Below are 15,134 nucleotides of genomic sequence, written 5' to 3' on the forward strand. Positions count from 1 at the left end.
GTCCACTCGCACTACACCGACTACAGAGATCTTTTGCTATGTGCCGCAATTAACAACAAACAAACAAACAAAAAAGTTGGTTATCTGTTGATTGTTTAAACATATACCAATACTTAGCTCAATAATAAAGGATTGTAGATTAAGGGAAGGGGATTTGATATGTTATGTCTTTCTTTAATGGGCAGAGCCGAAGATGGAGCTTCAGTTTTGCATGTAACTGGTCGAAGGGGACTTTTGCACCATGAGATAACAGTGTCTGTAGAAATTTATAAAGAAATGATCATCTGATACTGGGTGTGGTTTCTGTCTACATCCCTAAACCGTACCAGAGGTTGCTCCTAAATGGCGCCTTGCAATGGACTGCCATCCCATGCAGGATGTACAGTAATCCCATCTTACTTATAGGCTGTGGATCAAATTCAACCCTGACCTGGATGAAGCTCTTTCTGAAGATGAATGAATTAAAAATGGAGAATGTGAATGGAGAGCCTTACCATGAGATTAGGAGAGAACGGTCCTATTACTACTACTGCTAATACTATTATTACTATTTCTTAATTGCATTTATTATTATTATTATTATTATTATTATTATTATTATTATTATTATTATTATTATTATTATTATTATTATTATTATTATTATTGCTATTACTGTTGATATTGTCACCTTCCTCATACCCAATTTTACATTTCTATTTTTTTATTTATTATTATTATTTTTTTCCCCCCCTGGTTAAATTTATTTTATGTATTTTTTTGTCTTGTGTGATACTTTTACTGTCTTCATCATTATTATTGTCATTATAATTATTATTATTTAAATTAATATATTTTCCTCTTTGATTTATGTATGTGTGTGTATATATATGTATGTATACACACACACACACACACACACACACACACACACACACACACACACACACACACGTTTTGTTGGTCTTTGTGTTTGTATTTTGCATTTAATAAAAAAAAAAAAAAAAGCAGAGAAGGGTCCTAATTCTCATCTCAGTTGTTGATCTGTTGCAGCAACGTGGCTCAAATAATAAAACATTAAACATTTGATTCTCTCTGACAACATTACTATTCCAGTCATTAACCGCGATGCTTACAAAACCCTGTTCTAGAATCTGAAGGATTTTGTCTCTGTCTCTTTTTTTCCCCTCAGTCTTCTTTGTAATAAAAGTGTGTTTGGATGTGGCTTAGAACAGCTCACTGGTGTTCTGCTTCAGATTCGCAGCAGTGTTAAAGCTTTTCCTTAAATCTCTCAGTTTATTTTAAGCAGTACAGGACTCCAAAAGCAACAGAATGACTTTCAGAGCAGAAACCAGAGTCTAGACCACTAACGAGCTAATCGAAGGTAACGGCGGCAAGGAAACACATCCTGAGTACATTTGCAAGTAACCTTGAAAGGAACCGAGAAAAAAAAAGGGTGTCCGATTCTTCTCTGATCTGGTCATAGCAACAAAATAAAGATCAGTAAAATACAAGAAGAATCAGTAGTATGTTTGACACCGGAATAAATTGGAGAAGATCAGAGAGATGACCTCCAGGAAATGGCTGTGCATACATCAGGTCTTTAATTGTGTGAAGTGACCGAACTCTCTAACTGTAACACCTGCTCTCTTATGTATTGCTACAGATGAAGCTGAAGATGATGCTGGCTATCTGGATGTGATCATTTCTGAGGCCAAGCATCCTCTTGCACAGCTGGGCCCAATGCCAAATGGACTCAGCAGTCACCAGGTCTGTGTGTGTGAGTGTGTGTGTGTGTGTGGGAGGAGGGGGGGTGTTGAAGTAATTCAAAGAGAAAGAATCATTTTAAATGTGCTTAAAGTTACTGTCTTCACAATCTTATTAGTGCAGTAGCACTCTGTCTCAAGACGTTTCCTGAATTGGCTTGGAATTGTCTAGGACTTATTCTGGGACTTGGTCGTTGGTCTCGATATATACAGTCTAGATGGCTGCTTGCACAATGTTTGACAAGAAATAACGAATAATTAATAATAATTGTTGGTTTAACGCATGTATGTAGGCAGATTACTTGCACGATCGGCTCAAGTAGTTAAAGAATGAATGTTTACAAGAAACCTGACGATCATTTTACAAAAAAAAAATCTCTTCAAAGTTGCATATCATGCTGCAAAATAATAAAATATATATTTATTTTCAAACAGATTCAGAGTATTAACACTGTTTTTTTGCGACTAAATTCAAATCATTTTTTTTTTTTTTTGCATGCGCCTAATTAAACGTCTGCTGGCAACGTGATTATATGTCAGAGATACCGCATAAATCCTGCAGGGGTCTGGATAGTTCACAAGAAAATTTGTTAAAGTGGTCTAAAAATATATGAAAGTGTAATAACTGCTCGGCTTTAAGAATTATATCCAAAGTTTTTAGGAATTGGACTTGTACTTGCTTAGAATTAAACAGAATTAAGCATTATTAAAAAGAATTAAAAAAGGGAGCATTCACAGGTCTACGCAACACCTTTCTTTCTCACCTGAAAAATTTGTTACATAAATTGTGAAATAAAATTTCACTATTTATTATTTTATTTCTTCAGATTGTTCGGCGTCACATTTTGGGCTCCATCGTGCAAAGCGAAAGGAATTACTTGGAATCTCTTAAACGAATCCTTCAAGTAAGTCGCATTCGAATGGTCCTGGTTTTTGAAATTTTTTGTATTTTTTAAGTAAAAAAATGACCAATATCTGTCTGGAATGTTGTGTTAGCTGTGCACTGTATAATTAAAATGTTTTACAAAGTACATTTAAAATATTTGGTGTTGATTTGAGAAGACTTACTGTAGGCTTGTGCCGTTAGTGTTGCTTGGTGATTTAAATAAACAAATAAATAAACAAAAAAAGAAATAAATAAACAAACAAATAAATAAAAATCTACAAGGGTTAGAATTAATTCCCAAAAGCTCTAAAAATATACATTAGACATATTACAGAAATGCTTTTTCTTTATTCATAGATTTTAAGCAGTAATTCTAAAAAGTAGTTATTTTTATATATAATAACTAGGTATATATGTTTCTAATAATTATATTTAGATCTTTGTGTTATGTTTTATAGCAAAATGATGTATCGGATCTAATCATTGGCAAACTGATACTAGGTAAAAGGTAAAAAAAAGTTATAGGTAAAAAAAAGTAATAAAACTCTTAAGGACCTGCTGTTCTAGGAAAGCAGTATTTCAGCCTGATCAGTAACAATGACATCACACCATCACTGATTAGTTTTCTGTAACATCATGCTTTATTCCTTGATTCTCCATGTTCTCTGACTGTACCTGAGATACAATGCCTGGAAAATCTCCAAACGATTTAGATGCCCAAGCCTGAAATGAAGCCGGAGTTTTAATGTGTTTTGTAACCAGATTCATACAGAGTTGCGCATCCTTTTAACCGAAATCCAATCTGCAGTCTCAGAGTCGAGTTACATGTATCTACCATCTCAGCAGGTGCAGGCAAAAGCATTTATTATCATTTCCCTTCCCAGGCAGAGGCACCGGTCTAAATTGAATCACGGATCAATGACAAATGGGTCGTATATGAAATCTAGTCCATCTGTATCTATGCAATTTCCCACCTTTGTTGTGGAATGAAGGCTCTGTCTATAGTCTTTTGCTTTGCGAGTTCTCATTAGAATGTCTCAAATCGCCGGGATAATGTGCTCAACAAGTGCGTTCGGCGATAAAGCTACATCGACTAGACCAGGGGTCGGCAACCTTAAACACTCAAAGAGCGATTCTGACCCGTTTCCCACAGAAACAAAAACACAGGGAGCCACAAAACCCTTTTGACATCTAAAATGAAGATAACGCCGCATATATCGTTTTTTACCTTTATGGAAAGTGTAGAAAAAACTATAGTGTGTTGTATTTATGAAATCAATGAACTGCTACAGAGTAAACGAAATTTTATTTCTGCAGGCAAACAAAAATATTATGAGCAGTTTGAACTAACCTTAATAAAAAAAGATGCTGGGTTGAAGGTTACTTTTAAATAAAATGTTCAACGTATAATTGAGTCCTCTTCGTATTCATGGCAGGGATCTCAAGTTTTGAAGACAGGCAAGTGTGACATCTCCAACCCCCCCGCAACCCCAATTTTTTTTTTTGGTTGTTGCGTTAAATCTTTCCCAGACCGTTCTATTTTCTGATTGGCTATTGTGTAGCCCCTTATTTGATTGGCTGATAATTGTCAGGCTCGACTAAGAACTAAGACGTGCTTGATTCCTGCCCAGTTCCATAGAAACAGCGGTGTGGACCGATACATTTCGGGGTCTGCGGCATATTAAATATATGATAAATAGTCAGTTTTTCTGCGCGAGAAATACGATGTGTGGCAGGAGAGCGTGAGAAAAGACCCAAATGCTTGACTGTCACTCTCAATGCGTGACACTTGACAACCCTGCATGACATCATAATTTTAACTTGCTGGCTGCAGCAAACCAAAAATGCGTCTGCTTCTGTGTGTCGGATTTTGCAAGTCGGCGGTTATGACGCGTATTTTGAGCGACAAAAAAACTAAACACGATTTATTTTAATGTTACAAGAGCATCATAATCTTAGAATTTAGAATTACATTTTTTAAAAAACTAACTAAAATAAAATACATTTAAATTAAATATTTATTTCCCAAATCTACAGGGAGCCGCAGTAGAGGGATGAAAGAGCCACTTGCGGCTCCGGAGCCGCGGATTATCGACCCCTGGACTAGACGGTCCGATAATCGGAGAGGGTTTAACCAAAAACAAAAAATAAAAAAAAGAAAGAGTTGATGAGTTGCCGCTGTAGGTCTAGTTTTAGTAAAAGAGTCTCTTTGGCTCATCCTCAGCCTTAATTTGTCCCTGTCGATAATTCATTAGCAGCAGAGAACGTGGGGGAGGAAAGAAAGCAGTTATGAAAAATCTATTGTTTCCACAGTCCAACTACAAAGTAGTTACTTAGAATTTAATGACTAGAACTCACTGTTTATTCATGACCACATATCTGTGTGTGTGTGTGTGTGTGTGTGTGTGTGTGTGTATGGAGTCCCACCAAAGTCATAACTAAAAACAGGCAAATATTTCCTATTGATTTTGATCAGAGTGCTAATTATGCAGGTCATATTGAGAACAGTGTGACTACGACATAAAAATACAAGCTTGCCTAACTTTCATGAATGCATTTTTAAATAAAAGAAAGTTAATAGTGCTAAGAAAATTAATTAAAGGATCACAGAACTTATCACAGCTTTGATGAGGGCTATTTGATTCATCCGCGAATCAAATTCGAGTCATTTTTAAAAAGAACGATTTCATGCTGTATTTTTAATTAATCATCATGAATGAAATTAAATCCCCCTTTCAATTCAAATGCAGCCCACTTTCCTTTTCATTCCTTCTTTACTTTCAAGTTAAAACGAGCCACTTTGGTAATATCACATCTTAAAGTGACAGCTAATTGAAAAATAAATGAAGAAATATTAATGATAAAAAAAATCCCCATTATTTACCAGCAGTATCAAAAGCCATTGTTGGAGGCTGAACCTCGCATCCTGAGCCCGAGGAAGATCAGGCCCATTTTCTACCGTGTGCGGGAGATCACTCAATGCCACTGCATGTTCCAGATTGCTTTGGCTTCCCGTGTGGGAGAGTGGGATGCTAGCGAGAAGATTGGTGACCTCTTCGTTGCTTCGGTGAGAGACACATTTAATGAGCTTATTCTTTTTTTTCACATGGTGGTTAAGTGTAGCTGGTGCTTTAACCCTTAACATAACCTAAACTCTGAAGCAAATCTACTCATATTATAATACCTCGATTGTCAACAAACCAAGTCTCAACACTTTGACCTGGTTGAAGTCGCAACATTTGACCTGGTTGAAGTCTCAACACTTTGACCTGGTTGGAATCTCAACACTTTGACCTGGTTGAAGTCTCAACACTTTGACCTGGTTGTAGTCTCAACACTTTGACCTGGTTGTAGTCTCAACACTTTGACCTGGTTGTAGTCTCAACACTGACCTGGTTGTAGTCTCAACACTTTGACCTGGTTGTAGTCTCAACACTTTGACCTGGTTGTAGTCTCAACACTTTGACCTGGTTGTAGTCTCAACACTTTGACCTGGTTGTAGTCTCAACACTTTGACCTGGTTGTAGTCTCAACACTTTGACCTGGTTGAAGTCTCAACACTTTGACCTGGTTGTAGTCTCAACACTTTGACCTGGTTGGAATCTCATCACTTTGAGGCAGCAGAGGATGCTCCACATGATCAGCCTGAAGATACATAGGATTGCAGTGGATAATATCACTTAGAATTTTTAAAATAGAACTTAGATTTTGCAATGAACAGGTTCCATCAGTAAAAATCTATAATTTCAACAAGACAGACATCATTTTAAAGCTAGAACAAATTTCCTGCTTACACAAATGACCTTACTGAAGGGACAACACAGCCGCTTCCGGCTTGTTCATTAGGAATACATTTAAAAGTAAAATGTATCATTAAATCCTGGATTTATATATTTCTCTAAAAGTGTTTGTGATAACGTCCATTGAATGAATGTCCATCGGAGAAAGCCATTGAACCCAGAAGAAATCCACCAAACTCTGCACACGCAGTAACCTGAGTTTGAACCCACAACCTCGAAGCAGTATTTTATATCAAACTCCATTCTCCTACACACAAAAGGTTCTGATCAGATTGCTTCATTTCACGTTCGCTTAAATCTTAGGCCACTCATGCAGAACGAATTCAAAGAAACTGATGAAAAAGCCATTTATAATGGAAAAGGATCAAACTTTTGGAAATTGGACGAATTTAACCTCAAGGTTAGAGGTCATCAAATACCATAGAGAAGTCTGATTAAAGTGGTGAAGTTATTTTAGAGTAAATCAATTCTACAACAGGAAAGAAAAATAAACTGACCGTGGTTCAGCAGCTCTGATTCCCTGAACATGAACCTTTGTGGCTTCCGTAGGAGATCCTCTGTTCCAGCCAAGCACATCCATTTACGTAAATGAATACTCTCGCTTTCATATGAAATATTCACCTCAATTTAATAATTTTTTTGGGGGCGAAACTGTCTGGAGAATAGAGAGAATTGCAAGAAAAGCTTTAATGAAGAGCAAAGCATTAGCGAGCAGGTTATATCGCTATATCATGCTGACCCGTTTCAAACGATGAAGCAATTACGCCGAGCAAAGATGGTGTTCTTTATCACGGGGTGATGAGAGACGAGTTAGCAGCATGACACTGCGGGAAGGATAATGGCCTAATGAATGAGTGTACAGCTATGACCCTCCATGCAGAGAGCATCTTCAGGGCCTGCTCATTATTCACCAGTTAAAAGAGCCCACTTGGCCTTATTGATGTTGTTGGGATTTACACACAATCCCCTAAGCATGAAATGCTAATGGAGATTTTTCTTTATTTTCTTTTCCCCCCGCAAGCTAAAGTTATGTAACAAGATCTAACTGATACAATACACAAATTTGCACAAAAAACCCCCCAAAAAACAATTGTATACATTAGATGGCATCATCTCCGATGTATACCTGGTTGTTAATTTTTTTTCTGCATGCACTGCCACTTATGTGAACCACCGGTTGGGTTCGAACAAAGCCGAATGTACGGACGGTCGTTTTGGTTATTTATTTATTTATTTTGCTAGCGCTCAATACGATCAGCCGTAATGGATTGTGAAGGGTGTTTGGATTGCAGAAGTGGCAAACAGATCAGCTCTATAAGTACCGTAGGAAAATTACCATTCATTTCCCTCTCACACAGCCCTGCAATCACACTAGGCTCTGAGAAAAATGCAGTTTCTGGCAGTTTTCATTTGCCAAGTCAAAAAGCTTGGAAAATTGTAGCCAAATTAATCGCCATAGATTAGCCACCATGAATTGTACACACAGGTAGATTTGATTAAATCAGAGTTATGATTAATATACACTGTTTGTGCCTTTCTCAGTTACTGATTTTTTTTTATTCTCTATATCCTCAGTTCTCCAAGTCCATGGTGTTGGATGTTTACAGTGATTATGTCAATAACTTCACCAACGCCATGGCCCTCATCAAGAAAGCTTGCTTATCCAAACCCGCCTTCCTGGAGTTCCTCAAGGTGAGTTGATGTGCTGTGTGGAGGAAGCCACTATTGGAAAGCAATTTACATCTACAGCTATTGTACATCTAGCATATTTGGGGCAGTATTGGCTCAAGTGGTTAAGGCTCTTGGTTGTTGATCAGATGATTAGGGTCCAAGCACCTGCATTGCCAAGCTGCCACTTTTGGGCCCTTTTGGGCCCTTAACCCTCTCTGCTCCAGTGGTGCTGTATCATGGCTGACCCTGTGCACTGACCCCATCCTCCAAAAGTGGGATATGTGAAAAGAATTGTTCACTGTGCTGTACAGTAGCAGGAAATGACAACTTCATGTGTGGTATTCTCCTTTGTCTGTTGAAAATTTAAAAGCTCGACTTTTTCCTCTTCCCCGTCGTAGCTTAATTCTTTGTGGAATCACGGAAGAGGTAAAAAAAACAAAAACAGTAAGAGTAACAATCATGCAGTGGTTGGAGGTCTCACAATGTCTCCCTCACTAACATCCTGTTTCAGAAGGAAATAGATCCAAATACAGAATCCAATTTTGGTTAATAATCTAAAATATCTATCTAAAATAAACTTTATTAATATCTCATGCTTGGAACTTGCTTGAAGAAGTTCGATTTTTCTCTATTTGTAATAATATCGATACTGATGAAGGGTACAATCTTTTTGCGCCTATTAGAGATTGTAAGCAAATGCTTTTTCATTTGTTTGTTCATTTATGTAAATTTGAGAATTTATATGGATATTTCTTGAATACCTCCATGCACATATACTCACACTAGCAAAATGCATCTTGTCAACAAAAACTTCATACAAAATGTTATATTATTGTTCCAGATAGTGAATAAGGCTTAATTTTTTTAACGATTGTTTTATAGTTAAGTATAATATATCTGAAACAAATTTCTACTGTGACCCTGAACAGACTTGCATGCTATGTCATAAATCACCAACTTATCAACAGAATTGTTTAATACACATGCACGGAAAGTTGATTTCCAATAATATTTTGGTCCAACATTTCTGGATACACATTGGGATTAGTCTGAAATCCCCCCTAAGAAGCACAAAGTCAACATTGACACAGCGATTTAATCAATTGAATAAGCTTGGGAAGTCTACACTGATGTGTGCTAAATTCCCTTTCTGAAATGAGCTACAGACTTCAGCAGGTAGACTAAGTATTTAATCTAGCACTGATAGCCTGCTCTGCCGTGCCTCACACGCTCCACACACCCGCTGCACCAAACAAAGAAGCATTTGCTGCAGAACATCATGCTGACTAGCACCGGCAGAGCAATAAAAACATAAAAACAGAGCAGAGCAAACAGCCCCTACAGTATGTGCACCCACCGGAATTAGGGATTGATTTAAAAGAGAAGGCAGATGGATGGCACTATCCTGGAAAAAAAGAAAAAAAAAATACATATAATAATAATAATTATAATAATAATAATAATAATAATAATAATAATAATAATAATAATAATAATAATAATAATAATAATTATTATTATTATTATTAATAATAATATATATATATATATATATATATATATATATATATATATATATATATATATATATATATATATATATATATAATAAAAGTTATAGAAAAATATATTAAAATTAAAAAGTATACAAGTGTATTATTATTGTCATTATTATAATTTTGTTAATAATCGTTATAAGTTTTTAAAACATACACTTTTAAAACATGTACTTGTCAATTGCTAATATTATTGAAATAATAATATAGGATATGTATACATATAATAAATACAAAATAAATAAATGTATATAATAAACAATATTTTTTTATAGATTTATAGTCAACTTTTTTTTATTGCATGTACAGAACTTGTACAGCTGTATTTATATTTATTCAGCTGTCCCCAGTCCACAAATTAGAAATGACAAATGTACAAAGTGTAAAAAATGTCACATCCCCAGCACCTCTGTGCTTCTGAAACCACCATCTTATTACAGATAAAAATGATTCAGAACTCAAGACACAAACTGGACTGTAGTGAAAGTTAGAAAAAATGGCAAAAAAGCAAACTTTAACATTCTCTTATCCTGCTGAACTGCCACAATCTCTCCGGTCCTTGTGGAGATGACTCGGCTGTTTTAGAGAAATGCGAACCTCTCATATTTCTCTCTGTTTGTTTTGTCTGTTTACTTGTGCAAACTTAATAAAAAACTTTCCGAGCTTGAATGAGCTAGTAACAGACAGCAAGAGATGAAAGAGGACGCTGTCTTTCACAAGCATGGAATTACTTATCCTGCATTTTTGATCGTATTTCCAACTAAAAGTGTAAAGTACACAGTGGATTCAGTGCAGATTGAGAGAAATGTCACCCTTGTGATTTACTAAGGGTGCAAATAGCAAATGAAGGGCAGGTGTTAAATTTGTGGAAGGTTATTTTAACACCATTTCAACCCAAAATAGAGACAAACTAACCTATAAAATCTATTCTTATTCTATAATAACCTATGTAATCTATAACTATTCTGTGTCTGTGTGTGTTTGTGTGTGTGTAGAAAAAGCAGTCGTCTAGTGCTGACCGGATCACTCTATATGGTCTGATGGTGAAGCCCATCCAGCGTTTTCCTCAGTTCATCCTCCTCTTACAGGTCAGTGGGTGTAAAATAATTAATCAAATCTTGTCGCTCATCATCATCCTCATTGGACCTGCATCTTATGATAGATTTAAAAAAGAAAAATACTTTTTTTTCTTTCAGTAAAATGATAAACTAGGTACTAAGCAACTGATGACACGTTACAGAAATGCTTTATTTAAGTCAGACCACTTATTTAAGTCCAGCAATGTGAAAAAATTGTGACCGTACCAATATATGATTTATTTTTAATTTAAAGAAATACTACACAATGATGCTAGTAAATGTTAGTAAGCTAGTTAATACTATTCTTCGTGTGACAGTTAGCAGTTATCGACATTCTACTGGTGTCAGTGGTGTAACTATATATATATATATTTATATATATTTTTATTTATATATATATATATATATGTATATATTTTTATATACTGTATAACAATGCTTAGGTACACGTAACTAAATGTAACTAATGATTCCGCGCAGCCATCGGCAACGCGGCTCACATTTATACAAAAGACAATGAGATACAATTAGGATCAGGTGTGGAAACAGGGAGGAGCAGACGAAGGCGGGGCAGACACGTGACAACAACAACAACAACAACAACAACAACAACAACAACAACAGTAGCACATGGCTAGAAGTCCGGGTTGATCCCTGACAAGTATGACATGTAGTGAAATACTTTTTGTGACTGTCTTTGAGCCAGTGAATACTAAGGAAAAATAATAATTAAAAATATGTTTTATAGTATTTTTTTAATAATAATAATAATAATAATAATAATAATAATATTATTATACAATGTAATTTAATAATAATAAAAATAGTATAAAAATAGTTCAGTCAGGACCACTTGCGTCAAAATAAGACAATTCTTTTAGTATTCAACATATTTTATTTGCAAGATTGTTAAAGTTACATTTTGGCGGTATGGCTCTGTTCTGAATTCCCCATGCTTTTCATGAGCTCCATGAAAGCTAGTCAGGGAACGGCAGCCGCTTCTGGGGACAATATTCCCATTTAAACTGGGAAGCAGCAAAAATAAATCCCCCCTTTTAGAGCAGAGCCTGCATCAGTGACAACAAAATGACACTGATTAAGTTCAACAAAGCTTCAAGGAGGAGCTAGGGGAGGAGGTGGGTTGCAAGCAATGCAGAGGAAACAGCCACAAGGCAGACTGAAATGCCTTTAAATAGGGCGCCCTGTTGAAAGGAACCAACGAATGCTTAGTAATCAGATCAGGTGATAGGCTGGGTTAGACAATTAGACAGTCAGCTGATAGGGCTTGACTATGTGGCCTGCCTGAACTGACGCTCATCGCTACATTAACAATAAAAATAAGACACAAAATACGATAAGACAAATAAAATAAAACAGAAGATATAGAGTACATAAGGAAAATATAATGGAAAAGTGGATTAATAAATACAAATTAGAATCGCATCATATTAACACATTTCTATCTCCAAATAATTTTTTTTTAATTCAACCAAATTTAAACCATTTTTTATCTGCTCTAAACTTGATAGAAATATAAATATGTGCTTTTTAATAATGATTATATACTGTACATTTGACACATCAGAGCTTAAAAAAAGGCCACGCCATCACAAATGGCTTCACAAGCTTGTGTGAATGCAGTGGTAAGTAACTTCAGGGTGGTTATGAGGTAACGATCAGAAACTCCCAGTAATCGATTCCTCTGTGTAAAATGAACCCGAGTCGGAGTCTTTCTCAGCTGTGTACTCCTCTCTCTCGGTCTCTCCATCTCTCTCTGCCTTGTTTTATCCCTCAGGAATTGGCCCATACAAACTGCATGAATCAACAATGAATAAGCAATCTCACAGTGTCCTTAGCAGAGACACGTCTCTCTCTCTCTCTCTCTCTCTCTCTCTCTCTCTCTCTCTCTCTCTCTCTCTCTCTCTCTCCCCCCTCTCTCCCTCTGTCTCTGTGCGCATATATATACCCTATATATATATATATATATATATATATATATATATATATATATATATATATATATATATATATATATATATATATGCACACCACAAACACCAAATGTCAGCGAGAAAAGTGGATCGACATCAGAAATATCACAGTGACCTACTCAGCGGTGAGGTCTCCAATGATGGCGAAATGTCAGTGTTGCTGCGGTTTCTGTCGGCACCGGACTCACTTTAGTTTTTTTTCCATCCTTTCGGGAGCTGGGATCCGAGCCTGTGCATTAGTTTTTGTATGTGTGTGTGTGTGCGTGTGTGGGGGGCTGGGGGTGGGGGAGTGGTTGTGTTCTCGAGCCATGGAACTTCATTTCATACCTCAGTAGGCATCGATTAGCCATGAATATTTGAAAGATAACTTTTGAAAGCGAATAAGGAGAATTCTTCCCCTCCAGCATGGGTGTGTTTAATCACACATTAACTGGAACCAAACACAAAAGGCTTTGACTTTGAAAATGTCCGGAATTGGCAAAAAATGTGCTTCCATGTGAGTGTGTGTATGTGTGAGTGTGTGTTCTAAATTACCATCTGGCATACAGTATATACACCATTTGTCCATAAGTATATGGACACCTAACAATCCCACCGGTCTTTTCTGGTCTTTACTGAAACCGTTGCCATATCTGTTTTTTTTCTGCATCCTGTATTAAAATTTCCCAAACCTGTTCCAGCATGACACTGCACCTGTGAATAAAGCAAGCTCTATAAATAAGGCTTGTGAAGGCTTCGTGTGGCCTGAAGTGAAACTGAAGTCTAGTATTTTACTTTTGGGATTAACCAGAACACGATCTGCACCCAAGACCTCCTCAGCCAACGGCACTATGCTCCTGTAGCTGAATGATCCACTCCAACATCCAGTGGAAAGCCTTCGCAGAATAGTGAAGCTTATTAGAACAGTATAACTGAGAACGAGAGAAGGATGAGATCCATATTAATGTCCATGGTTCTGGAAGGTCTTCAATCTTTAACATACACATATGGATTAAACATAACACATCACTCATCTGCACCATTATCATGGTGGACCCTTTAACTTTCTTATGGATGATTTAAATGTGCTGTCTAAAGCTTTAGCATTTAATCCATTTCATTTTGAATTATTTTGTTCTTAAATCTTAAGTGCCTCATATCTGACTTCTGTGAATATAAAACATTTTCATTTCCTTTGGCTATTCTTGACAAACATGCAACACTGTAAATATCTTGTAATATCTTACAAATGTAGATTGAAGTCAAGAAAACAACTAGTAGTCAACTTTACTGTACAATTTGATAATGAGCTTAATTACAGCCAATAAATCATCACATTTATTAAAAGAATAGTCATCAGTTGTTCTGACCTTCTTTGTTTACATGTCATATATACACCTTGTGTATACATACATGTAAATTACCATTCAAAAGTTTGGTATCACTTGGAAATGTCCTTGTTTTCCAAGCCAATTTTTATCCATTTCAAAAATGAGTTCTCCCACATCACACCACTGCTGCAATTTCTCCACTGGCTTCTGGTAGATATACACATCAGATTCAAACGCTTGCCTTCAAAGCCAATAATAGACCAGCTTCCTCTTACCTCAAAGCTCTTATCACTCCTCACACTATACCTCACTCCCTAAGATCTACTGGCACTGCTGGACTGATCCCACCGTCTCTCAGTGTAAGACGTAGGTATACATCAAGACTCTTCTGTTCTGGCACAGAGGTGGTCAAATTAACTTCCTCTAGATGTCCGAACAGCTGAAACACTCAATGAATGAATTCAATTCTTATTTTCTCTTTTTGTTTTATGTGCATATTTAGAAAAAAAAAAAAAAAACACTGCATCCTACGTCTGTAACCTAGTGAATCAGTGTAAATGTATAAACTGATAGAGACTTCAAAGCACTTGAATCAATGTCGCTGCCAATTCTCATAAATGTAAATGTAAATAAAACAAATTAGTTGCTTTTTAAAGAAAGATCTGCATTGTTGCACAGAGGCCCATTGTCACCAACCATCAATTTTCATCAGATGTTTGCTAATCCAAGCTATTTCATTATTAGAAAACCCTTTTGCAATGATGCTTGCACAGCTGAAAACTTTTGTACTGATTAAGGTAGCAATAAAAGTGACCTCCTTTAGATTCATTTAGTATCTGGAGCAGTAGGAGCTGTGGGTTTGTTTACACACTCGAAAAATGCCAGGAAATAACTTCCTTTCTTATCATGGTAAGAACTTCTGTTGAGAACAGGAGAAACTGGATCGTGTGAGGCTCTGGTGCACAACTGGAATACAAGGAAATTTTCAAGTAATCCCAATATATATACTACCGTTCACTGGTGTGTGTGTCTTATAGACACTTTATTGGCTTTTTACACTCTTTAACCCACACACAGAGTTTCTTTGATGATTATC

At 36.2% G+C, this 15,134-nt stretch overlaps 1 protein-coding gene across 3 annotated transcripts in view; it reads left to right on the forward strand.

The window, feature by feature from the left end:
• Positions 1-15,134, forward strand: part of arhgef10la (Rho guanine nucleotide exchange factor (GEF) 10-like a) — a 161,303-nt gene that overhangs the window by 27,024 nt on the left and 119,145 nt on the right. For 2 of the 3 annotated variants that reach the window (XM_027167845.2, XM_027167848.2), the window contains 5 exons: positions 1,646-1,749; positions 2,573-2,650; positions 5,519-5,698; positions 8,007-8,123; positions 10,654-10,746. In XM_027167845.2, coding sequence (XP_027023646.1) covers positions 1,646-1,749; positions 2,573-2,650; positions 5,519-5,698; positions 8,007-8,123; positions 10,654-10,746 — 572 coding nt within the window. The remainder of the gene's footprint in view (positions 1-1,645; positions 1,750-2,572; positions 2,651-5,518; positions 5,699-8,006; positions 8,124-10,653; positions 10,747-15,134) is intronic. The other variant, XM_027167846.2, reaches the window with a different exon arrangement.

The sequence above is a fragment of the Tachysurus fulvidraco genome, chromosome 2 (genome assembly GCF_022655615.1).
Source record: "Tachysurus fulvidraco isolate hzauxx_2018 chromosome 2, HZAU_PFXX_2.0, whole genome shotgun sequence".
NCBI classification, from domain to species: Eukaryota; Metazoa; Chordata; class Actinopteri; order Siluriformes; family Bagridae; genus Tachysurus; species Tachysurus fulvidraco.